Source organism: Gorilla gorilla, chromosome 22, assembly GCF_029281585.2.
Source record: "Gorilla gorilla gorilla isolate KB3781 chromosome 22, NHGRI_mGorGor1-v2.1_pri, whole genome shotgun sequence".
NCBI classification, from domain to species: domain Eukaryota; kingdom Metazoa; phylum Chordata; class Mammalia; order Primates; family Hominidae; genus Gorilla; species Gorilla gorilla.
Genome location: NC_073246.2, coordinates 31,509,553 through 31,536,216, shown reverse-complemented (window position 1 = coordinate 31,536,216; position 26,664 = coordinate 31,509,553). Strand labels below are relative to the sequence as shown.

The 26,664-nt window shown below is 38.0% G+C and overlaps 1 protein-coding gene across 6 annotated transcripts in view; it reads left to right on the top strand.

Annotated features, from left to right (window-relative positions):
- GRIK1 (glutamate ionotropic receptor kainate type subunit 1) overlaps positions 1-26,664 on the top strand; it is a 399,715-nt gene that overhangs the window by 313,074 nt on the left and 59,977 nt on the right. For all 6 annotated transcript variants that reach the window (XM_055373867.2, XM_055373865.2, XM_055373866.2 and 3 more), the window contains exon 8: positions 25,515-25,622. In XM_055373867.2, the coding sequence (XP_055229842.1) occupies positions 25,515-25,622 (108 nt within the window). The remainder of the gene's footprint in view (positions 1-25,514; positions 25,623-26,664) is intronic.

Here is a 26,664-nt window from a genome sequence, read left to right as displayed (position 1 = left end):
CATGATTAATAAGAGTAAAGGCAATGCCTTTAAAAAATGACTTCTAAAAAATGCCTTTTTCCTCCCTTCTAAACATCTTATACCATTTTTAAATATTCTGCAATGGAAAACAGGCTGGTACTAACATCTAATTACCTAAATCTAGATTCACTCAAGTAGTCTAGTTATGATTTACAACCCAAAAAAGGTTCTAATCAAGGAATGACAGCATTTGTGTTTAAAATTCTTCTGAATAAGAAAGGGAAAAATAAACATTTTTCTGCATCAATACATGTCATGAGTGTAGTCACTGCCAAATATTTTAGAGGACAATTTCAATAATTGCAAGGGATTTAATTTTAAAGGAATAATGAAGGTCTTAAGTGTGACAAACTGTTCACCTAATTTTGAACCTCTACTAAGTTTGCTCTGTTCAATGCATTACACATTTTCTTTTCATCACACATTTTCTTTTCATCACACTATTTTTAGAAATAAAATCATAGCATCATTATACACAAAAAACACATTCAGCCAAAGATGGCAATTATCCACATTATGTCAACAAGATTTGCCAACAAAACATTTCAAAAATAAAGACAATAAATGAAATTCTCTCTATGAAAGATTACTTCAGCATTAGACAATTATTCTGCATGTGTTTAGTTGGAGAATCCACACTTTATACTTAGTGAATAGCATGTTGACTCTTACATAGGGTCAAACACCTACTACATTATACCAGTGCTTTCTATTCATTCTATTTTATTTATTTCAGTATGAACTTTTGAAATTAATTATAGCTTATGAAAAACTCAAGCTAAACAATATTCATTTTGAGAGTTATTGAGGTTATTCGTGAAATAAGGGTATTTTTAAGCTGGATTTATGCGTTGAGCAATTAAAGATAAAAACGAAGAAGTAAAGGAAGATAAACAGAAATAACAAAGTCTTTGGAATCAGACAACCTAAGTTAAGCTTGGGTTTCTCATTAACTTATGGTGTCATCTTGGCCTGAAATTCAGCTTCCTATTGATTTTTTTTTTAAGGAGATTTTTCTAAAGCCTGTCTTGCAGGGTTTGGGTCGTAACTAACTGATATGGTTTGGCTGTGTCCCCACCCAAATCTCGAATTATAGCTTCCATAATTCCCATGTGTCATGGGAAGGACCCTGTGAGAGGTAATTGAATCATGAGGGTGGGTCTTTCCCATGCTGTTCTTGTGATAGTGAATAAGTCTCACGAGATCTCATGTTTTATAGAGGGATTCCCCTGCACATGCTCTTGCTCTTGCCTGCTGTCATATAAGATGTTCCTTTGCTCTTTCTTCATTTTCTGCCATGATTGTGAGGCTTCCCCAGCCATGTGGAACTGCGAGACCATTAAACCTCTTTACTTTATAAATTACCCAATCTCAGGTATGTTTTTATTAGCAGGATGAGAACAGACTGATACAATAACTGAGATGATATATAGTCTGATAGGCAGTCAATTTGTTACCTTCCATCATCCTCCTTCTTATGATCTTATAGTAAGTTTCCACATTGTCTTGAAGATATTATAATTATTACCATGAATAGACAAAGAAACAGCAAATTTGCCAGTTGGGAATAAAATTTTAGTAAATTATGGATTCACATATCATAAGATATAGTAGAGGTCAGTTTCCCTAGAGGGACAGCCTAAGATGGGGAATCTCGTGCAAGTGACCTATTGAGGAAGTGCTCTCAGGAGAAACCAGTAATGGAGTAAGGAAGGTTGGATAAGACAGAGGAAGAAACTAGGAGAAATCAAATATTAGCCATATCCCACAGGGGACCTTTAGAACATAAATTTTCATCCAAATGTGCATGGTCCCCCTAGGAGGCTAGCATACCCCAGTATTACTCATTCATTGGCTATTGGTCATCACCCTTCTGGGAATTTGGGACAGGATCTCCCTGGCATCTCAGAACCAGCAGACTCTTGTAGACCAGGGATAACCAACACTGCCTGTAGCTAGGGCATGAATGTACCAGGCTGGTGGAGGAGAATTGGACAGGACACCAATAGTGACTACTATAGGTAGGAGAAGAAACACTGATTTCAACCACGTAGATTTTATTCCAAAGCATGTCTTCCAACGTAGAGTATTCCCAACTTAAATAAGACCAGAATAGCAATTCAGCTTTTCAAAACAAAATACAAGAACAACTACTTTTTAAAAAGGTTTACTATAGGATTCTTTGAGCAAGAAAATATTCTTAGAGGCTGGGCGTGGTGGCTCAAGCCTGTAATCCCAGCACTTTGGGAGGCTGAGACGGGTGGATCACCTGAGGTCAGGAGTTTGAGACCAGCCTGACAAATATGATGAAACCCCTTCTCTACTAAAAATACAAAAATTAGCCAGGTGTGGTGGCATGCACCTGTAATCCCAGCTACTCAGGAGGCTGAGACAGGAGAATCACTTGAACCTGGGAGGCAGTGGTTGTAGTGAGCTAAGATTGTGCCATTGCACTCCAGCCTGGGCAACAAGAGCGAAACTCCAACTCAAAAAAAGAAAAAGAAAAAGAAAAAAGAAGTTATTCTTAGAACACCTCACATAGGATTTTATTTATAAATAATTGATTTGCCTACAAATTTAAGGAATTAGAGAATCCATGTGACCTTCTCCAGTAGTGCTATGATCCTGGGAACCTACCAAGTGTAAAGTGGATGTTGTATCTATACTGTGGGGCACTATATTTTACTGATTCTGAAATTAGGACACCCTGACGGATACTTTGAGGCTACTTACTGGGAAAAAAGACCATTTCATACCAGACTTGTCCTAGAAGTAGGGTAATAAATGATTCTGGTTTTTACCTGGGACTGAGAGTATCTCCCCTGGACATGGGACCTTCCATTTTAAAATCTAGATAATACTGGGCAAATCAGAACTAGATGATCACACTATGTGGAATTTATAGCAAGAGGGTTCACTATTACTACAAAGTAAGAAATTAGCAAATTTGGATCTTTAGCTTGGGACTATATAGATGCATAATTTGCCCATCTGCATTTTGAATTGAGAATGAAACAAAGAGTTTTAGGTTTTAGATCGTCTTCCCCGCACACACACACACACCCCTCAGGCCCAATGAATATTTATATCAATTTTCTAATTACATAGCAGGATTTCTGTCAGGTGCCACATTTGAGTGTTCTTAGGAAGAAATTGAAAATTCCTACCAGTTCCTATGTGTCATCCCTGACTTCTCTCAACAGGTGTATGAGCAAAGATTTATGATTCATAAATAATTTTTAATGTACTGTTATTACTTTCTGTTTCTGACAATTGAGAAACTAGAATTTTGTCTTCTCTTAATTTGAAGGCTGGCTTTCTTCTTTTTAAAATTTAGGAAGGCACATTGTTGGCTAAATTAATTCACAATTGGGTTTAGTCAGTGTCCTCCAAAGCTTATGGTTATGTAGTGCCAAGAAAGAATACTCCAGATTTTAAATTATTTTCCTAGAGCAATATAAGATATATATATTTTTTTAAAATTCTGTATATGTAGAATTATATAAATAATATATACAGAGAGCATATATAGAATATAGAATTAATTACATATATGATATATATCACACATCTATATATCACAAATTGCTCTAGGAAATAATATATATAACTATATACGATATATATTTTATGACTATATATTATATATTATTACTATATATATATATATATATATGACTTTCATACCATTTATGTAACTTAGACTAGAGAAGAAGGTAAAACACATCCTGGTTTTCACTTAACTTCAGTCTTTCCCCAAAACATCACCTCACAGCTTTTTATTTTTTCCTTTGGTCCAAGGCAAATTGCTGGTATCTCAGCCTCAGACAAAATCACAAGTGAGATTTAACTTCAGAAAAGTCCAGCTTATCCTAAAGAGAATGAAAATAGGTGACGATCTCTCTGGAAGCAAGTCTAACGAAGTGCTTTGCCCTCAAAGGGTACAGCATGTCCTCTATTTCAATGAAGTTTAAAGAAAGGCCATGGTGGAAACAAGCCATTTCTTTCAACAAATTGCTTGATTGGCTGCCAATTCTGATTTTATTCTTGCCTTGTAACTTTTCACACGAGATGCCCTCATCCCAGTAAAACTGCTGCAAACCTTGCATGAAATCACCTAGTGATTTGCTGCAAGAAAAAGTCCACTCAGACAACAAATACCTGTTACGTCTCAGTTAATATCCAATATTTGAAAACTGCAGAGCTGATACTTGCTTTACCTGCTGGCCAATTCAAGATGGTCTGGGTCCCTGTCAACATTTAAGCTAGTATGCATGCAGTTACACATCCTAAATTACTTGGCGAATAACTTCTTAACATCATAGGCTTTATACTAGCCTTATACACGCACGTCTTTATAAGGAGCCGAGCTTTGCAGATGACACAGCATCTCTAAGGATAGAGGTTGAATCCAATCACTGCACTTAATGGAAATCTCTCAGGAGTAAAGAGAACCGTGACTATCTTTGGTCATCCTTTGATGCTTAGATATGAATAGTATTTAGCTCTCATCCTCACAACATTCCTGCACTGTAGATTTTTATATTCCTGCTTGACAAATGGCAAAATAGACCTCAGTTGGTTTGATCAACTTGTCCCTGGTAAAGGTGCAGGTAGATTTGAATCTGGGGCTGTGGGAAACCAAAATCCATGCTGCTTCTGTTGCTGCTTCTGTTCTACCATCATGCCTCCATTCAAGAAATCTGTTCAGTGTGTTTAACTGAGAAACTCACCAAGTGGTACAGTATGATCATTGAATATGAGTTTTTCCTTTTCTTAGGGTCCTAATTTTATTTTACTTTTTAATTTTTTATTTCCATCAGTTTTAGGGGAACAGGTGGTATTTGGTTACATAAGTAAGTTATTTAGTGGTGATTTGTGAGATTTTGGTCACCCATCACTCAAACAGTATACACTGAACCCAATTTGTAGTATTTTACCGCTCACCCCCTTCCCACCCTTTCCCCCTGAGTCCCCAAAGTCCGTTGAATCATTATTTTTTTTTTCTTTTTTTGAGACAGAGCCTCACTCTGTCATTCAGGCTGGAGTGCAGTGGCACAATCTCGGCTTACTGCAGCCCCTGCCTCTTGGGTTCAAGCAATTCTCCTGCCTCAGCCTCCTGAGTAGCTGGGCCTACAGGTGCACGCTGCCAGACCCGGCTAATTTTTCTATTTTTAGCAGAGAGGAGGTTTCACTGTGTTGGCCAGGATGGTCTTGATCTCCTGACCTCGTGATCTGCCCACTTTGGCCTCCCAAAGTGCTGGGACTAGAGGCGTGAGGCATCGTGCCCAACCCATTGTATCATTCTTTTTTTTTTTTTTTTTTTTTTGACGGAGTCTCGCTCTGTTGCCCAGGCTGGAGTGCAGTGGCACAATCTTGGCTCACTGTAAGCTCCGCCTCCTGGGTTCACGCTTTTCTCCTGCCTCAGCCTCCCGAGTAGCTGGGACTACAGGCGCCCGCCACCACACCTGGCTAATTTTTGTATTTTCAGTAGAGACGGGGTTTCACCATGTTGGCCAGGCTGGTCTTGAACTCCTGACCTCGTGATCTGCCCACCTCGGCCTCCCAAAGTGCTGGGATTACAGTCGTGAGCCACCGCACCAGGCCCCTTGTATCATTCTTATGGCTTTGCATACTCATAGCTTAGCTCCCACTTACGAGTGAGAACATACAATGTTTGGTTTTCTATTCCTAAGTTACTTCACTTTAGAATAGTGAGTCTCCAGTCTCATCCAGGTTGCTGTGAACGCCATTAATTCATTCCTTTTTATGGCTGAGTAGTATTCCATTGTGCATATATATATCACACTTTCTTTATTCACTCGTTGATTGATGGGCATTTGAGTTCCTTCCATATTTTTGCAATTGTGAATTTGTGCTGCTATAAACATGCATGTGCAGGTATCTTTTTTGTTTGATGACTTATTTTCCTCTGGGTAGATATACAGTAGTCGGATTGCTGGATCAAGTGGTAGTTCTGCTTTTAGTTCTTTAAGGAATCTCCACGCTGTTTTCCATAGTGGTTGTACTAGTTTACATTCCCACCAGCGGTGTAGAAGTGTTCGCTTTACATTGCATCCACACCAACATCTACTTTTTAAAATTTTTTTATTATGGCCATTCTTGCGGGAGTAACGTGTTATCGCATTGTGGTTTGGTTTGCATTTATGAAGCCCGAATGCCCTGCCCTCAGTGAATCAAAAGTTAATCAGGAGAAGCAGACAAGTAAGCAATCAATCTCATGCAGTCATGTGTACATTAATAGGGATAATTGCAGGAAACTATGGGAACCCTAGGAAGAATGCTAACCCTGTCTCTGAAGTTTAGGTAAGGCTTCTTGGAGGAAGAAATATCAAAGATGAAAGGTGAAGGACAATTAGAGATTATCAAGGTGACACTAAGGGACACTAGGTCATCCTAAGCCTTTCAGTCAGGGTCAATGTGATAAACTGGAACTGAGAGATTAATGAGAATAAGTAGTATCACATGTCAAATGCCACAGAACAATGGAAAGGATATGCAAATGCAAATGAGCATGGAGCAATAAAGAATAAACAGACTTTAAATAAACATATTCTAAATCAAATAAGCCATTGCAAATCCTCAACACTGGTCTATACAATAGCAGCCCAGAAGGCCCTTCAGCATGCCGTTTGGCCTGAAATGCATTAAGGGTGCAGAGGAAAATATTTGAATCTGATGTCACACTCCAGGCCTCTGTCAATGTGACATTTTTAAAATACTAAGCAAAATATTGATGGCAGATATAAAATGGTCTCTATTCCCTATACTAATGAATTGACCATTAAATGGAAATAAGCAGCCTGTTTTAATGTTTAGATGCAAGCGCTTCTGAAAACACTCCTGTCTTGGCACTGGGCCCAGGTACCTGGGGGATGTATGGCGGTTGGGTGGAAGTCCTGTTAGAGGTGACAGCATCAGCACATAACATGCATCTTTTAAGAGCATCACTTTATTAACTTTTTGATTGTTGAGCTCCCACTACACACGGTTTCCAAAATCATTTATATTCAGTACTGATTGCTCAAACTTGCACACGGGAACAATCCATGGCAAGAACTTAAATGGCAACAAGATTGGTGTAAAAAATGTGAGACAAGACAAAGAGACTGACTTTCTGCAGCAGCGTTATTGAAGGATGAGGCTTAACACTGTAAAAGAACTAAATTCACTTGCTGCGTTCTCTGCACCAAAAGACAGCGACTCTTCGATTGCTCCCAGGATGTGTGTTTCCTTCTCTGGAAGGTGTTTTATGTTTCTTTTTAATGCCTTGGTAATGACACTATTAAAAATTAAATTGGAAGTGCATTTTGATTAATATACTTTCAAGGGAGTTTGCTAATTAGAGATCTGCAAAGCCCGTCTTTTATCACTGGTTTTTACTTATTATAAAATGTTTTATACAATGATGGCTGATAGCAAATTTTGCTCCACACCAAGAGAGAATGAAACTAAGCTGGATCTAAATGAGAACAAGCCCAACCTATTCTAATTAACATGATTCAATTGAACTGTAATGTTATTGAAACAACTGACTTTTACCATTTCAACTTAATTATTCTACAATAGGCAGAATGTATGTTGCTTCATGCTTAAAGCAATTTTGAAAGCGACATCTTTGAAGTATGGCATCAAGCAGTTTTTTTTCTCACTCACAATTTGTGAATATTGTTTTAAAACATCATTAAGTCAAATAACCATAGTCTAATTAAGTCTTTTGTAGTTTTGAGGCGGTTTCATGAAATGCCACGGGATTTATTTGACTCTTTTCCTCACTTGACTGAAAGTTCTTGAGAGGCTGAGTGAATTGAAGCCCCAGAATCCTCAGCCTGAGGAAATAAATGCTGAAAAGTATTTGAGTTGAAGTAGTATTGCTTAATGTGATGATAGAAACACGAAACTGAAGGGCTTGCTCAGCAATTCTGCTAAAATATCACGATATTACTTAGGCAAGCCCTATTCCTGTCTTTGTGCTCAGATGGGCACAGCTGCAAAAGGATTAGTTAAGAAGTTGTAAGTAAATGAGCACTTGGAATTTAAACCATAAAAGCCTGTCAAAGAATGATAAAGGACCCCTAGAGCTGAAAGAAAAAGTACATTACTATTTTTTTTAAATCTAAACGTATTTGCTTGATGGACAAGAGAGTACCGTATCCCTCAAGAGATGAGTTCAGTCAGTCTCCTGGGTCTGAAAATAGTTGAGCTAGCAGAAGAGGCCAAAAAGGAGACTTTGTTCCATGTTAGAAGAGTCTCTAAGCACTACAGTCTAACTGATTCACTAGAGAACAGGACATACTTCTTTGGCCATTTTTCTGATTTAAGTTTCGAAAGTGCAGTGTTAGCTTTCAAAGAGGTCCAGGATGGGTTCCCAAGGCTGTTGGGTGCTGGATTCAGCCCTTGTTGGGAATTGGGGCAAATTTCCAGGCCAAATAGAGGAAAGAATAGAACAGGTGTACTGTTAGTGATTGCTTTGCTCAAAATCTTTAGGTTATAGAAGACTTGGGAGCCCTGTGGGGTAAACTGATTTTCCCAGAGTCACTGAAGTCTTGTTACTTGCAGGAAATCCAAAGTTACGGGAGACTGAGGTTGGGCAAAATGAGGTTATATTGTGAGCCAGGTGAAACCGCAAAAGCCTTTGACGTTGGAAAGTTTGACAGAGAAGGGCTCATGTTTCAAAATAATTTCTGATTAAAGTATATCATTTTTGCATCTTCTGAAATTATAGCAGTATTACATATATCTTGGAAGATCTTCGAAATTCAGCTTAATTAGCTATATTAAGTATCATCTATTCCTGTTAGTTGTAAAAGGAATAGTGGGGCCAGGCGTCGTGGCTCATGCCTGTAATCCCAGCACTTTGGGAGGCCAAAGCAGGTGGATCACCTGAGGTCAGGAGTTCAAGACCAGCCTGGCCAACATGGTAAAACCCTGTCTCTACAAAAATACAAAAATTAGCCAGGCATGATGGCAGGTGCCTGTAATCCCAGCTACTTGGGAGGCTGAGGAAGGAGAATCACTTGAACCTGGGAGGCAGAAGTTACAGTGAGCAGAGATTGTGCCATTGCACTCCAGCCTGGGAGAGAGAGCAAGACTCTGTATCAAAAAAAAAAAGAAAGAAAGAAAAAAAGGAATAGTGGGCCATGAAGGCAAATGGTGAATGCACACTACACCTGCTCTTAAGGAAGCCATCATCGTCTGGAGGAAAATGCACACAACAAACTGTAATACAAGACTGCTATGATGTGGGTTATAATATGATATATTAATAAATAAAATACTAGTAAACCCCAAAGAAAAAAACTATGCATTCCATCCAAAAGGGTTCGGAACAGCTTCGGAGAGGAGGTGACATTTGAATTGACCTTGATAGATTCTATCGCTCATTCAACAAGAACTTAGTTAGGATTTACTAGTTCCGCGAACCGTCCTTATTTGTTGGGATATATTAGTGTACACAAGAGATACCCATCCCTGCCTTTGTGATGCTCGCTTTCTATCAAGTAAGGTTTCTAAAAATTTACTGGGGGAGAGAATTTTTAGGGAGAGAGAGTACTGGGAACAAATTCGTGAATTATTACTTATGTGCACAAAGTCTGGGGAAGCATCTACATAGTTGGAACACAAAATTTATGTGTAGTAGCTATTGGGGCAGAACATGGCAGTAGATGGAGGTGGAAAGCACAGCAGGAAAAAGTCATAAATAGTATATTAGAAAGGTGGGGGCTGGGCGCGGTGGCTCACGCCTGTAATCCCAACACTTTGGGAGGCCGAGGCGGGCAGATCACCTGAGGTCGAGAGTTTGAGACCAGCCTGACCAACATGGAGAAACCCCATCTCTACTAAAAATACAAAATTAGCCGGATGTGGTGTTGCATGCCTGTAACCCCAGCTACTTGGGAGGCTAAGACCAGAGAATCGCTTGAACCCGGGAGGCAGAGGTTGCGGTGAGCTGAGATGGTGCCATTGCACTCCAGCCTGGGCAACAAGGGCGAAACTCCGCCCCAAAAAAAAAAAAAAAAGAGGGATTTTATTCTCCAGGCAATTAAAAATTTTGTTCCAGGAAAGTGCTCTTATGAAGAATCTGAAACACAAAGCAAGTTATAACTACTGTTATTGTTGCCTTGCGGAAACACTGGAAAATGCACAGAGATCAGTGTAAATGCCTCCAGGACTGACAGGATGCAGGAGGTCCTGGGCCATGGGTACAGCCCTGGTACTTACAGGCCTCCTTCAGATCCATATTAATGTATGAGCTTTGGATTGCTATGGTTGTGCCATGGAATCTATCACCAGGCTAGTGCTCCATTTAGGAAACGATGGGGAAAAAAAACTTGGTTTGAGGCCATGCTAGGGGTTGTTATCTAAATCCCCAGAGAATGACCTATGAGGATATGGTAACCCCAAGAATAATTATAACAACTAGGATCTTTGGGGGCAAACCTATTTTTTTCAGGGCAAGCAGTCTTTGAAAAGACTCAGCAGATCTCCCTTGCCTACAATATATTAAAAACCATTTTCCCATAGCAATCTGTATTTTGCCTGAAAATCCTCTAGATTATAGGGTTATGGGATCCAATAAGTACATGCCCAACCATATGATGAGAGCATTTCAACATTCCAATAACTATACTGAAATAAACAAATATGCAGTTTGTCAGACCTTGTTTATCATCAATGACTAACTCAATGTTTTCATCTTCTCCTAAAAACTACATTGGCCATACTAGCCACAGCTCACTTTCCCAATTTTATAAGACTTTTATTAGTGTTACTATTTACCTATTAATTTCCTGTACATGGGTGGTGGACGGATAGATAGATAGATAAATACCTTAATCATCAGAGTAAACTTCTTCAGAACTGTAATCAGACCCCAAGCTTAATAACTGGCTCGAAGTTGTCTGGTGGGATTGGTCAGCAAACATGAGTATCAGACAAAGATCTATGGAGCTGACAAGTTTTGAGCCCTTTTCCAGTGATTCTTATGGTGTAGTGTGAGGATCTTCTTTTTTAAAGCTAACTAAAGTACTTATTTAAAAACAGTGTTCCAATGATTTTGTGCTCAGTTAAAATGTAAAAACCACTGCATTATATTATTGACGACATAGGAGGGCAGTTGGTTTTTCACTGACAAGCAGCATAAAGGAAGTCCCTGAGATAGGGCAGGGTTCATTGCAAACTGCTCTATGAGTAATCACGTATCTGTAAGGGAGTTGAGGAGATCTTAAGTAGGTCAAGATCATAAGGGAACTGGATTTTTATTAGGCTTCCACTCGGACAGTCCTGTGTTAGATGTTTTGAAGCACTATCTCTTTTCATTTTCACAACGACTAGGTAAAGACTATTAATTTTTGCAAATGAAGCTTGAGGAAGTTAAGCAACTTGCAGAGAGGCACCCAGCTACTCAAAGATAGAGCCAAGATTCAAGCCCCAGTCATTTGATTCCAAAGTCATTCTCCAAATATGTCATGCTCAGACTTTAAAACTTGATAGCAATTAAAATGCTATTTAAGTAGCATTTTAAATTACTATTGTTATGCTGAAAGTGTCTTGTTTACAATGTCAGGTTTATGACTAAAATTTGTTTGTAAACAATATGTGAAAATCAATGCATAGCCTATTAGCGGTATTTTTAAAATTGTAAATGCAATGTGATTCTTTTTGGTGAGGCCAATAGAAACACATTAATTTACTGTTTATATTAAATTATCCTGTTTTATCTCAATCTTTCTGTTTTCCATACAGCTTTTCAAATCACAAAGTAATTCTATCATGGATTGCCGTGTGATGTGCTTTATAAAAGCCAAGCATCATTGATATCTCAGAATACTAGAAAAGGAGATATTTTGAGTTGGTGAGAAATGAATGCACTGACAATGTACTGAAGGGAAGAGAATGTAGGGCATATTCAAGAAGTTTCAATGTGGGGAGAGTTGTGTGACTAGAGGTAAAGGACTTTAAAACATGCTTTACTGTCTCACAGTTAAATCTTAAGTCAGCAAAAGTCACCCACACTTATGGTAATGTGGTAACTCTATGAGCAGAAACACACAAGTAATCCAAAACAGAAATCCTAGAAGGTAAAACCGTCCTGGGACCCATTTAATCCAGTGGTCAACCAACAGAATGGGACGGGCAATGAAGGTCTGTGAAAGGCATTGCTAGCAGGAAAATTAGAGGTGTTTCAACAAACTAGCCAAAGGTCAAGGGTTCATTTTCTAGAAATCCCTTTTACTCTAAACCCTGATGGCAAATAGAACGCTATGTGTCAATTCCAGTTGGCCTGAGACCACTTGCAAAGAGGACTGCACAAAAAACGCTGAAGGCTTATTTTGTTTCTACTCCTGCAGACAGCCCATTCTAGCCTTGTGACATTGACTTGCAGGAGAAGCTGCTCCGTGCTAGGTGAACCAGAGAAACTGAGAAATAGGATCCTGGAAGCCAGAGCAGAGGCTCTTTGTCTTTCTAAATGGAACCCAGCAGATCCAAGAGGGGTCCACTTGGGCAACTCACACTTCAAACATGCCACTAAATGAGTGAGAAATCAGGATTTTAGTGATGATTGAAAATTTTTAAATTATTTCTCCTTTTATTTTGGGCTTGAGAATGTTTTCTCCTTATGACCCATATAAAGTCTAGAGTTAGGATGTAAAATGGAGAAATAAGCCCACATGCTTTCATTTCTTTCACATGACCTCATTGATGGAAACGCAGTTTGGTGAAGAAAAAGAACATGAGATAGACTGGTTCTGAACCCCTCTGGCTACATCTTACTAACTTTAGGATCTCTTTCCTCTCAATAAACTGGGGACCATCCTACTTACCTTATCTAGATGCTGTAAGGACCAAATGTGATTACATTTATGCCACTTTGCATTTGTCAGTATATAATTTTATAAAGTTATCAACACGACTGTCATGCAAACATAATGTAAGCCTGTGCCAAAAATACACTTAACTCCTTAATGAAGGAACCATCTGGATGGTAAATCTAGTTCAAAAAAGAATCACAGAAAGAGTGGTTATATAGTCCAACAGGAGAAGCTAATGGAAATGAATATGCTGAGTTAAAGACAAAATTGATTATTGTTCAACAAGCAATAAAACCATAACCTTTGAGGTCATCTTCTGTACTAGACTTGCATCAGTTAGGTCTCTGTTGGACAAAAAATATCTAAGTCCACATGTAATTTCATAGTCTTGACCTTAGACAACAGAAAATAGTAAAACAAACAAAAGTACAATCCTCTAGAGGATTAAATCATCCTTGGGTGGACCTGTTAGGCAATGATCCCATGTGACTTTGAAACAAAATACAGTCGTTGTTCTTTTGTTTTATTTCCAAGTTTTAGAAAATTTTCTCAGCAGTTCCCTATTGTGTCATAAATAATTTCCAAAGATTATTCATATTACCAAAAGTCTGATGTCATTGTGCTTAGACCTGATTAATTTACATGGGGGCAGTGCAAGATGTTCATTGACCATGGAAGCCTCTGGATATGGATAGCAAATTCAGAGCTGCTGTTTCAAGCAGCTACTAAGGACAGAAAATTAACTTCTGTAAGAAAATTTCAAAAGAAATCTCTCATTGCATTTTCAGAATCCTTTCTCCAGAATTTTTTTTTCTCTTACTGGCTTTTTTATTCCAAGGTGTATTAGCTTCCCATTGCTTTTTAGGTGAATTACCACAAGCATTGTCGTTCAAAGCAACACAAATTAATTCTCCTACTGCTTTGGCAGTCAGAACTCTAACACAAGTCTCATTGGGCTAAAGTCAAGATGTTGGTAAGGCCGATTCTTTCTGGATGCTGTAGAGGGAAATCAGTTCCCTTGCCTTTCCCAAGGTCCAGGGATTCCTGTAATCCTTGGCTTATGGACCCTTTCCTCCATCCTCAAAGCCAGCAATCTTTCAATTGAAAGTAGCATCTTTCAATTTTTCAGTCTCTTTCTCTCTGTCTTCTATTTCTGTCATCACATCATCTTCTGTCTCTCTGACCCTTCCTGGGTCCCTTTTATAAGGACCCTGTGGTTACATTAGGCCCACCCAGATAATCCGGGATGATCTCCCCACTTTAAGATCCTTAACTTGATCCCATCTGTGTAGCTTCTGTTGCTACCTTCTAGGTTCCAGTGATTAGAACATGGACAATGGGGAAAAGCATGACATTTATTCACCCTACCACACAAAGGTAAGAAACTCCATTCAAGAAATGCATCTGCACAATATTCCTATAGCACCTAGACATTTTGGTGAATTTCTCTGAGTGCCCAACATCTGATAGATTTCCTGGCCTACTAGAAAATTGTCTTCCTTTTTACCTGTAAGTTTATGATCGTATAAATCATAGAACAAATAACAGACCAGTTTCCAGAGAGGGCTTTCTGAATCCTGGTTCCACATTTGAAGTACAGCACTTTTTCCTTAATGGTGGGTTTGCTACACCTGATTAAATAAGATCTGTATTATTTGTAATAAACCAGATACATTCCTGGCATATTAGTCAGGATTCTCCAGAGAAACAAAACCAATAGGAGAGAGAGAGACAGAGAAAGAGAGAGGGAATATGATTTATTTTGAGGAATTGGCTCATTCAATTATGGTGACAGAGAAGTCCCATGACCTGCCATTTGCAAACTGGAGACCCAGAAAAGCAGATGGTGTAATTCAGTCTGAGTCTGAAGATCTAAGAACCAGGGGAGCTGATGGTATAACTCCCAGTATGAGGGTAGTAGAAGATGAGATGAGATGGCCTAGTTCAACAATAAAGCAGAAAAAAAGAAGCAAATTCCTCTTTCCTTCACCTTTCATTCTTCTTAGACCCTCAACAGATTGGACTGGATGATGCCCAACCGCAGCAGAGAGAGCAATCTTCCTTATTGGGCCCTCCAATTCAAATGCTCATCTCATCAGGAAACACTCTCACAGACACACCCAGAAACAACGTTTAATGTGGGCCCGTCACCCAGTCAAATTGACACATAATGTGAACCATCACACCTGGTGTGACCTTATTTACACAGCCAATTTATTCACCTATAGCCTGGTTATAAAAAGGACAAATTTGTATTGATTTTATACAAATAACCACATTGCCATAAAAGCTAGTAAGTTGTCTGTGAATTCTGAGTGGTCAGGGAGAATAAGGTGCCATATAAAGAATGTGTCATTTATAGGTTACCAAAGAGAGAGTTAAAGAGATCAGGAAGAGAATGAATCTTTTTATTCTTTTAATAAGATATGTAAAGCCATATCTTATTAAAAGATAATATCTTATTATCTTATTATTTAATAATACCTTATTATCTTATTTATTATTATTTAATAATATCTTATTAAAAGACCATATCTTATTAAAAGAATAAAAGAAATGACCCAGGTATCCCAAGATATCTTATAATAAGATATTAAAGCCATATAACCACAATTAGATTCCCCTCAGCAGTTCACTTAATCCTACTTGTCTTATAACTAGTGGATGTTGGATCAACACCTGGCTTTCAAAGGTCTTCTGCTCCTGGACTATTAAAAAGAGTCCTGAAAATCCTGATTCCATCCTCTGGTACAGTTAGTCATCTAAGTGACACCTTAATATCCAAAGTCTATACCAATGACTGTTTAAAGTGCCAATAGGTTAAGAGTATTTTTTGGCACCATGTTTCCATGAGGCTCTGATACTGCCATTCTCTGACAAAGGCTATTTCCAGACTGTAGTTTATAGGAAAACCTTCAGAAAAACATGAGAGTAAAGCAGAAACCACGTGTTGATGATGGGAATGAAAGTGTCTGAGACGATGACATAGAAGGTAAGTGATAATTTATCTTCTTGTTAAGAGCAGGCTAAATATTCCATTTTAAAAGAGAGAAAATAAAACTATAGTGTTACATTAATGTAGTATTTGGCAGAAAAAAAGATTCACAAAACTTAAAATATCTATCTTATTAATGAACCAATTAAAGCTGGGTAAACTTCGCCAAAATTTTAACACATTTCCGTGTTTTTATTCAGACTCATTACGTGCATATATTATACTCCGAGGTAAATAAAATTCTGTTTCCTCCAACCTTCTATACTCCACACACACTCATGCTTTGCCATTCACTATACTGTTTCATACTTTGGAACATATTTTCTTTTCACTTTGTAAACAAAAATATACCCCATTACCTTATACACATGAGCTTGCATAAAACAACCCCCTAGAGACACATACATTCTTTGAACATCATCTTCAAAGTGGCAAAACCAAAATGTTCATTAACATGACTCTAAGTTACAGCTTCTCTGTAACATATAAAAATAATAAGATGTATATAGACATTTATAGGTATAAGCAGACATACACACACTAATGGTAATCATCATGCCAATATTATCTCTTAATGAGAAGCAACCCAGATATCCCAATATTATCCATCAGTTAACTTCTTGATTTTACATTAGCTCACGATCTTAAACATAATAGAAACATGGAAATTACATTTCAACTGATACCTTATAAAGTGTAAAAACTGTTTATATAAAAATTTTGCCAAAATTCTAACTCAATATAATTACATGTAATTTTAAATCTTCATTTTAAACATTATGTGTCAATGCTATCTTGTCTCATTGGTAAACCAGTATAAGAAGTTTTAAGGAGTTCAGATTAACTAGCCTCTTTTCATGAAACCAAAAACAAATCTGTAAAACAAAAAAGTACATCAGAACTCTATAATTCAGAGTGATAATATTAAGGGAGAGATATGTAATGCTATTTAAGCTAATTTTTTAAAAAATCAATTAAATGTGGTCAAATATGCACTTTGGTTACATGAACTTGCATTTTTACATACAAGCAATTTCTGTGAACTTTTTCAAGGGTAGCAATACAATGTATTTAAACTTCAGTTTCTCTGCAACATGAGAATCCTGAGAATATTGATATAAGTAATCAAATCTATAAATAATAAAAACAGAAAATCCTTATTTCGCAAGGTTTTATTCATACACAATGAGGTGAAAAGGCTTTTTTTTTTTAAATTTCCAGAGATAGGCAGCTATTGAGGGCTGCAGTTTTGGTTCTATAACCTTAGCCATGTCTTGAAAGGAAACATAGAACACAATAACTCAGGAGGACAGAAAGGTTGGTTGTCATCTCCAGTGAACCTGACACATAATCTTGCTCAGACAAAAGAAAAGTGCTAAGAAACCAGGTTTTCAGTCATCTCTCACCCTGCAAAGAGTTAGATTACCTGCATCTAGCTGATAGATCACCATATGATGAGAACGAAGTGCCAGGTTCACAATTATTCCTGCCACCAAAGGAAAACTTAACAGCCACATGCAGATCAGATACACAAGACACTAGTATCCCCGTGACTGTGTTCATGAGACTTGCCTAGCAGTCAAATACCCACTACTTCATATACTCAGCTATGACCCAAACGAGGAGACACAAAATGCTCTTCTCAGTAGGCAGTGAAAGTGGCACAGTGGTCTGAGACCAAATACAGGTGCCTGCACCCAGTTGTGGAGTAGAAATGACTGAAGCTGTGAGTTAGGAAAGGCACTTCTCGACTGACGGACTTGGCCAAAACTCAGAATCAAAACACATAATCACAAGACAAGACAAGACAAGAAACAACAGAGACAGAGAGTCAGCAAAAGTAAAGTTTGTTGCTACTTAGGGTTTGCTCTAGGACTGGAGTGTTGTGTTTTGGGTGTTTTTGTTTTTTTGTTTTGTTTTGTTTTGTTTTTAAAAAAAGATGTTTCTGAGCTTAAATGGCCTATAACGTTGGCTCTGGCAGGTGAGTGTACTTGGGCACCATCGTAGGACCATTTCCAATTTTAAGCCAGTTATATATGTGACTCTAGCACAAACATAAGAAAGCAAGTATTGAAGATGTGTCTAACTGAGGGAACCAGCAGGATGATAAAGCTTGCTGTAAAAAGACGGAGAGGCACGGTGGTTCTAGAGGCCACCAGGGAAGTCAAAGCATCAGGATAAATAGCTAATGCATGTGGGGCTTAACACCTAGCTGATGGGTGGATATGTGTGGCAAACCACCATGGCACACGTTTACCTGTGTAAAAAACCGGCATATCCTGCACGTGTACCCCAGAACTTAAAATAAAATAAAATAAAATAAAAAGCTGGCTAATGTCTGATAGGTCAATACAATTATAATTTTTCAGGTTATCTTTTCTATTAGATGGAAATCATTTACATCTCTGCCACATACAAATCCTATAAATTAACATGTAATTTCACAGAATCTGCATCTTAAACAACAGTAAATTTAAAACTAAAGAGACACCTCTTTAGAGAATCAAATCACCCTTGGATGAGGCTATTGTACTATGGCCACCATGACAAAGAAGGTCACACAATCTTTTTTTGTTTTTTTTTTTTGCTTCATTTTCAAGTTTTTATAAGTTTTATTAAAAAATAGAATAGTCACTTAAAAACAATTTTTTTCTTCACCTTGATCTAGCAAGGAAAGCTAACCTTGAGTTTGCCATGAGCCTTCCATACACAATGTTCTCTCTCAGAAGAAAACATAGTTTCCAATATATAAGTGAAGAATAAGAAGTCTCTCTCCATAGGAAACAATTTATTCAGTATGGCAAAGGACAATGGCTATGTCAAGGAAAATTCTAGGAAGGGAGGATTTACATTCTTTTGCATATTTAAATTCCTTTTCAACAGATGCTGGCGAGGTTGCAGAGAAAAAGGGATGTTTTCACACTGTTGGTGGGAGTGTAAATTAGTTCATCCATTGTGGAAAACACTATGGCAATTCCTCAAAGACCTAAACACAGAAATACCTTTTGACCCAGCAATCCCATTACTGGGCATATACCCAAAGGATTATAAATCATTCTATTATAAAGATACATGCACACTTATGTTCATTGCAGCATGATTCACAATAGCAAAGACATGGAATCAACCCAATTGCCCATCAATGATAGACTGAAAAAAGAAAATGTGGTATATATACACCATGGAATACTATGCAACCATAAAAAGGAACAAGATCATGTCCTTTGCAGGGACATGGATGGAGTTGGAAGCTGTTATCCTCAGCAAACTCATGCAGGAACAGAAAACCAAACACCGCATGTGCTCACTTATAAGTGGGAGTTGAATGATGAGAATACATGGACACATGGAGGGGAACAAAACACACTAGGGCCTGTCAGAGATGGAGACAGGGGAGGGAGAGCATCAGGAAGAACAGTTAATGGATGCTGGGCTTAATACCTAGGTGATGGGATGATCTGTGAAGCAAAACACCATGGCACACGTTTACCTGTGTAACAAACCTGCATACCCACACATGTACCCCTGAACTTAACACAAAAGTTGAAGAAAAAAAAATTCCCTTTCAGAAAAAATAAATAAGTAAAAGAAATCATTTTAACTAATGACATTAAGAGTTGATTATCATAAGAGCCCAGAGTTAGGTGCTAGCCCCTTACTTCCCTAATAATAAAATATGTGCATTTAATTTGGACAATAAATATCTTGAGAAAGAATATACAAATAAGATATTCATGAAACCTTTTATTTTTCTTCTTTGACCTCTTGATTCCTGTCTCTTGATTATCAGATAATGTGTCCAATAAGAGGAATAAGGAAAACTCACAATATTTGATTTAGTTGCTATTAAGCAGTGGTAGACATGAAGATCTGATGCAGGGTAGAAAATAAAGCTCTTTCCTAAAATAGGGACAATAGTTTAAGTATTGTTTTCTGTTTTAAGTATACTATAATTGTCCCCTCTGCAAATGCTTCTACATAAGGCAAGCACATGGTAATTATGGCTAATATAATTATATATCATTATCTAAATTGTATATGCTTCAGCCCTGTCCCAGAAAAATGGATTCCTCATGGATCCTATTCATCACATCCAGGAATTAGTCATTGCATATTCACCCTAATCAATAGTGTATTGATGATTAATAAATGCTTATCAACAATGAGTTTGCAGAAAAACAAAGAACATATACAGAAATGCAGATCTAGGGGATGAGAGGCAGGAAGACATGGGTAATTGGGCCAGTAAGGGAAATTTGACGTTGAAGGTCAAAGATATTTCCTTTCAGTGAAGAACCACACAGGGAGTCTATGTAGATATTTGAGGCAGAGAAGGAAGCATTGTTAAAACATGAAAAGGGAACTTTTTTGCCACTTGGATGAGCAGGAGAAAAAGCGAGAAGTGGGAATTACTCTGCAGCAGTGATTGGAACACTAAGTTCAAGAATAAAATCAATGCAAGAGAATCCAAACAAAGGGACACAACAGTCACACTTAGGAAATGAAATTGGATTTCTGATCTGGGTTTTAAGACCCCGCTATAAGCCATATGCTCCCCTAAGAGATAAATGTTACCAATTCTGTACATTTTCAGAGACCCCTGTAAACTCTGGACAATGTACCAAATTGACTCACAACATGAACACCATAAAGGAAAAGTTGCCTCTAGAAAAAACCTTTCTGAAAATCCTATAGAATTTAATGAAGATAACTACCTCCTTTCAAACAGGTCAGGAGGACAGTTGGAACAGTACATTGTTTAGAGGCATGAAGAAGGGGCCTGAAAACTGACTTAATTCAAACCCCTAACACAGTGGAGATTTCCACTCAACCAAAGCATTGCACAAATTGTTCTCAGCTCTCAGACAGATATTGTAAGCCTAACACAGCAGCTTATTTCATGGCTCTCGTTTAACCCATCAATCCACAAAGCCAGCCTTTGGCTTGCAAAATAAGAAGGAATGACCAGAGTACAAAAACTAGAACTGAGGTGTGACGGGGAGAAAAAGGAGAATGCAATGCCAAGAGGTGTACCTAAATAGACACAAGAGGACACCTCCTACTTGTATTCATTGCTGATAGTTTTTGTCTCATTGCAGAGACATGATTACCTGGATCTCAGCCGGTGTGACAATAGGTGTTACTGCTGACCATAAAGATATGCCATTCAATTTTAAAGCTGGTGCCAGTGTTTGGTATTATGGTCTCCCTTGGCAATAAACTCTAGAGACTAGGTACTAGGATCTGAAGAAGCATTTCTTTTTATGTGTTATAGCACTTGGGCAACATCTAGTTTGCCATCGAGACAGCTTAGAGGAAAAAGTTGGAGCCTTTTCTTGTCCACATATCATTCCCTACCATTGATTTAACTTCCAGCACTATCAGTGGTAAAGTATCCTTTTGTCATAATATCCACTATATCTGAATGGTAGCCAGAAAATATGCTTTGGCCAATTATACTGGTTCCTTACATTTAAGCTGATTTCTTAACATACTCTTTATGAAACTCTGTCTATCCTGCTGTGGAACTATTTTCAGTAATATTTAAAGGTGTGCCAGTTGGTGGGACAGGGAAATGGAGGAATTGTGCTATCCCTGTGTTCATATTTGGGCATATGAATATGATTGTATACATTTTGTTCTATGAGAACTACCCGCTAACCAACACACTGCTTACAATATTGACCTTCTCCAAGTCATTCTCCTCAATTATAAAAGAGATATCAAATGATCTCCCTATAATGCACATCTGACCATGGCAACACATGTTTAAAACACCCCCATGATTCCCCAAAAGTCTACTGAGCAATGTCTAAGCAAACTAGCATGCTTCATAACACCTTTATAAACAGACTACTTGCCTTCCTAGGCTCATTTTGCATCATTTCTTACTTTGCATTAGTGTCTCATGGCAAACTTATAATTTATTCTTTATTTCATGTTTTTACCCAGCACATGAATCTTTGCTTGGTGGACTTATCCTTTGTGAGCTCAGGCATTCTTGCCTTCAGGAATCTTTTGCTGACTCTTTCCCTGCAGTTGGGATAAGTGCTTCTTCTCCATACTTCTCTCTTCAATATTCTATGCGAATCTTTATCCTCAAACCTAAAGTGCTTTATGGAAATCCGTTAATGTGTTTGTTCCTACTAAACTGTAAACTTCTAGGTGCTGTATTCTCAGCATACTTCCCTGCACAGAGAAGATACTCAATAAATGGATATTTTCCAAATGAATTAATAGTGAAAACATAATTGAACCAAATTCTGTAGTCTTTTCTCCCCAGCCAGATAGTAATATATTTTACACTGAAATTTGAGTATAACAACTGTGTTTTATGTTTTATATAGCCCAGCTTCCAGATCATAGGTGCTTAATGAATCACTTTCATTAAACCCCTCTATGGTATCTTGCCTATGATTGTAGAATTCCGGAGCTAAAGTTCATTTTATGCAAAATCTTCACTTACTGTGCATTTCTCTGTGGCCTAAAAAAGGGACACAATGACTCAACCAAGGCCGCAAAACTTGATAGTGGCTTAAAGACTAAACTTGGTTTCTTGACTCCCAATCAAAGATATTTCGCTATTTTTAGATGGGATTATGAGTTGAGAAATTATGGGTTAAAAGAGAGAAAGGAGTGACAGAAGACAGAAAAGTAAAATACACAAATTAATAAAATTTTGTTTTGGAACAAATTAGAGCAAGAAAAAAATTAAAGTGCCTAACGGCTATGCCATTTTGTTAAATACTAAAGAGAACACAATTTAGTAAGATAATTAGGTTTGACTGACAAGCTTCCAATCCGATTGAGGATATAAGGATTTCCAAACTGAAAGTGTAAAGGTAAGTGGTAATAAGTACAAAATTACATGTGAAAACACAAGCAATATTGGTCAGAGGGGTGTATAAGCTGGGAGGTCTGTGCTTCAAAGAGGAGAATAGTGACTGTGGACCAAAATAGCACAATAAGCCAATCTTGAAGGCTGGATAGGAGATGGAGAGGCTGAGTGGAGGCTGCAGGCTGGGATGAATAGCACAGAGGCTGGAGAGCCCAGGCCTGTTCCAGCTGGGGCTGTGCATAGGGGAGCGGTGGTAGGAAATTCTGGACACGTAGCTTAGGCAAAATTTTCAAAGACCTCTGTATTATCCAGAATTCTCCAGAGAAACAGAACAATAGGATATATATACAAAGAGGTTTACTATGAGAAATTGGCACACCAACATGGAGGCTGAGAAGTCCCACATTCTGCCATCTGCAAACTAGAGGCCCTGGAAAGCTGGCTGGTGTAAGTCTAGTCTGAGTCTAAAGGCCTGAGAATGAAGAGCATCGATGATGTAATCTCCTGTTCTCAAGAACAGGAGAAGGCCCCTGTTTCAGCTGTCAGTCAGGCAGAGAGTAAATGCTCTCTTCCTCTGCCTTTTTGTTCTTTTCAGGCTCTACATGAATTGAATGGTACCCACTCACGTGGAGAGGGCTGTCTGCCTTACTCAGTCCACCAATTCAAATGCTAATCTTTTTTGGAAACACCCTCACAGACACACCCAGAAATAATGTTTGACTAGATATTTGGGCATCCTGTGGCCTAGGCAAGTTGACACACAAAATTAACCATCACAACCTCCAACGTAAAGTCAAGGTTTAGACTAATTTGTAGGTAGCATGAATCCATTATGTACTTTATGTGCTGGTGAAAATTGCATAAATACGAAAATTTACCTGGGGACCATGAATCTGGTCGTGATTTGTAAAATGAAATACAGCACAGCCAAGTAAAGGCTAAACGTGAGATAGTAATAGCCAAACTCTAGAATTATGAAAGTGGGAAAAGTGAGAGACAGTTATAAAAACAATAAATGTTAAAAATTAAAACGCTTCAAGTTCAGTAGCTTGCCTGAAGTTACACTGCAGATATTCAGCCCTAGAGGTATGGAAAATTCACTGCATTGCTCTGCCTCTTGGCCAAATGGGTAAATACATTCAACATATACACATGGCGCAAATAACTGCAAATACAGTGTAATTCTTCAGAATCTTCCCATTTTATGCATGTCTAATGAATTTGGTAAAGTCAAGAGGGAGAAAAACAGCTAAGTGGATGCAAAGATCTGAGTTTTCCTTTATCCCTATTTGTAAGTGAAACTCAAATCAACAAGGTTGCCAAAAATCACCTAATGATTGAAGCTGAAGACTCTCCCAAGGGCCACCGCTTTTTATTTAATAAAACCACCAGAGATACCCAATGTGAGTTCTGTGAAAGGCAGACTATTGTGAATTTTTTATTATTTGAAATGATGTTGATAGGTAGGGTAGAAAGAAGACCGGCACCCTCAAAAGATACCCATGTCCTCATCCCTGGAACCTGTAAATGTTAATTTATATAGCAAAAAGGCCTTTGCATAGGTGATTAAGGATTTTTGAGACGGGGAAATTATCCAGGTGAGTTCTATTTAGATTGTATTTACAATCACAAGTGTCTTTATAAGACAGAAGCAGAAGGAGTTTTTTTGTTTTTGTTTTTGTTTTAGACGGAGTCTTGCTCTGTCGCCAGGCTGGAGTGCAATGGCATAATCTCAGCTCACTGCAACCTCTGCCTCTGGGGTTCAAGCGATTCTCCTGACTCAGCCTCCCGAGTAGCTGGGATTACAAGCATGCGCCACCACGCCTGGCTAATATTTTGTATTTTTAGTAGAGATGGGGTTTCACCGTGTTAGCCAGGATGGTCTCGATCTCCGTCCACCTCGGCCTCCCAAAGTGCTGGGATTACAGGCGCAAGCCACTGCGCCCGACCCTTTTTGTTTGTTTGTTTGTTTGTGACAGAGTCTTGCTCTGTCGCCCAGGCTCCTGCAGCGCAGTGGAAGGATCTCGGCTCACCACAACCTCCACCTCGCAGAGGGAGCTTTTATGCAGACAGCAGGGGAGGAGGAAATGTGACCACTGAGGCAGAGATTGGAGTGATGCAACCACAAGAGAAGGAGAAATGCCAGAAGCCACCAGAAGCAGAAGGAGGCAAAGAATAGGGTCTTCCCTCGAGCCTCGAGAGAGAGCACGGTCCCGCTGACACATTAATTCCACCCAGTTAACACTGATTTTGGATTTCAGGCCTCCATAACCTTGAGAAAATAAATTTCTGTTGTTTTGAGCACCCACGTTTGTGATTACTTGCTACAGCAGCCACGGGAAATTATAATGCCCAAATGGTGCAAACACGCTAAGTCATAAACAGCCTAAAAACTGCAATACATCATTGGACTATATTAGTCTATATTCTTTTCACAGAGAAAGAAAAAGCAGGGACTCAATTCCACTCAGCCATATCTCAAAGGGAATTTGGATTGACCTTGGAAAACAGAATATTGTGATTTCTCAGATTTTGTGTATTCCATGTGCAGACTGTTTTACGGCAATTCTTCCCATACTGTCCATTTACGTAGCCACAATGACAGGTTTGACTGGGTTAGGATGTTAGAATTGACAGAATAAATGAGTGCTAATAAAAAGACGATGTGTTCTGCTATCCTGTCGCTGAACCAATGCAATGGTTTATAACAGCATGATGAAAACAAATAATTGGATACTGTGATGAATTTGAGGTATTATAATTTTGATGGTCTCAGGAATTATGATAAATGTTTAACAATAACAGCCTCATTTCTTCTTGTCCACAGGCCCGGTGGGATGGCTTGACTGGGCATATCACCTTTAATAAAACCAATGGCTTGAGGAAGGATTTTGATCTGGACATTATTAGTCTCAAAGAGGAAGGAACTGAAAAGGTAACCTCCTTAATGATAAATAAATAAAATAACAAATGAACATTGTTCAGGCATTTTTACTAAATTGCAAAGACAAGTAGATGAATGATGAAGTGATTCTCTAAGCATGTTCTTTTACATCCAGTTTTTTATCTCTCTTTCTTTTTTCTGCAGATAGAAGTTGATGTGCTAGATTCTTAAATTTCATGTATTAGTAATAGCAGTACTAACTAGTGTTTCTATTGTGCTTCATTTACATAGCAAGTGTGTTTATATTATTACATATATAACCCTAGAGTTGGGTGTCATTAGGCCCATGTCTTAAAGCTTTTAACAAATTGAGTTTAGACTTGGAAAAGCAGAAGCTGTCAATGGTTTATCAATGGAATGGCATCCAAGGGTTACCCAGAAATTAATTTTAATTGCACATTTTATTCCATTTTGAGATTGGTGACAGACAGAATAAAGTAGGATAGAAGAGACTTACTGGAGCAAATTACCTTCGCATTCTTAATTTTAGAACAAATGCCAAAAAACTGTATTTTAATGTTGGGTTCTCATTTTAGGATTATTTTAGTTGTAATTCTGAATCTCTCCATGTTTAAAGTTCTACTTTAGTTATTATTTAGAGTAATGCCAATGTAAACTATTTGGTTAAATAATAATGATAAAAGAATTTGGCTCCTCAGTATATTTTACTATGCCAATTTTAATATTCATGACTATACATCAGAATTAACACTTACAGTTTGAAGATTTTGCACTGAAAATCTTATAGAAAAACAATTGAAACCCCCAAAGCAATCACCTCAACAGAAAACTCTATAATCTGACATTTTTTTCCCACTATAGTGAATAAGACAGTGTGCTTAATGTAAGAGTGGCTTTGGGAATAATCGATTGCTTGCTTAATTAGATTAGTTGGGTTGATTTTTTAAAATGAGGTTAAGGTTTTCATTTCTGTTTTCTTGCTTTTGTTAACCGGGACACATTTTTTTTGCAGGTGCTAACTACCCCTCCCCCTCAAAAAAACATTAATGGAAACAAAGATCATTTAGGCTGA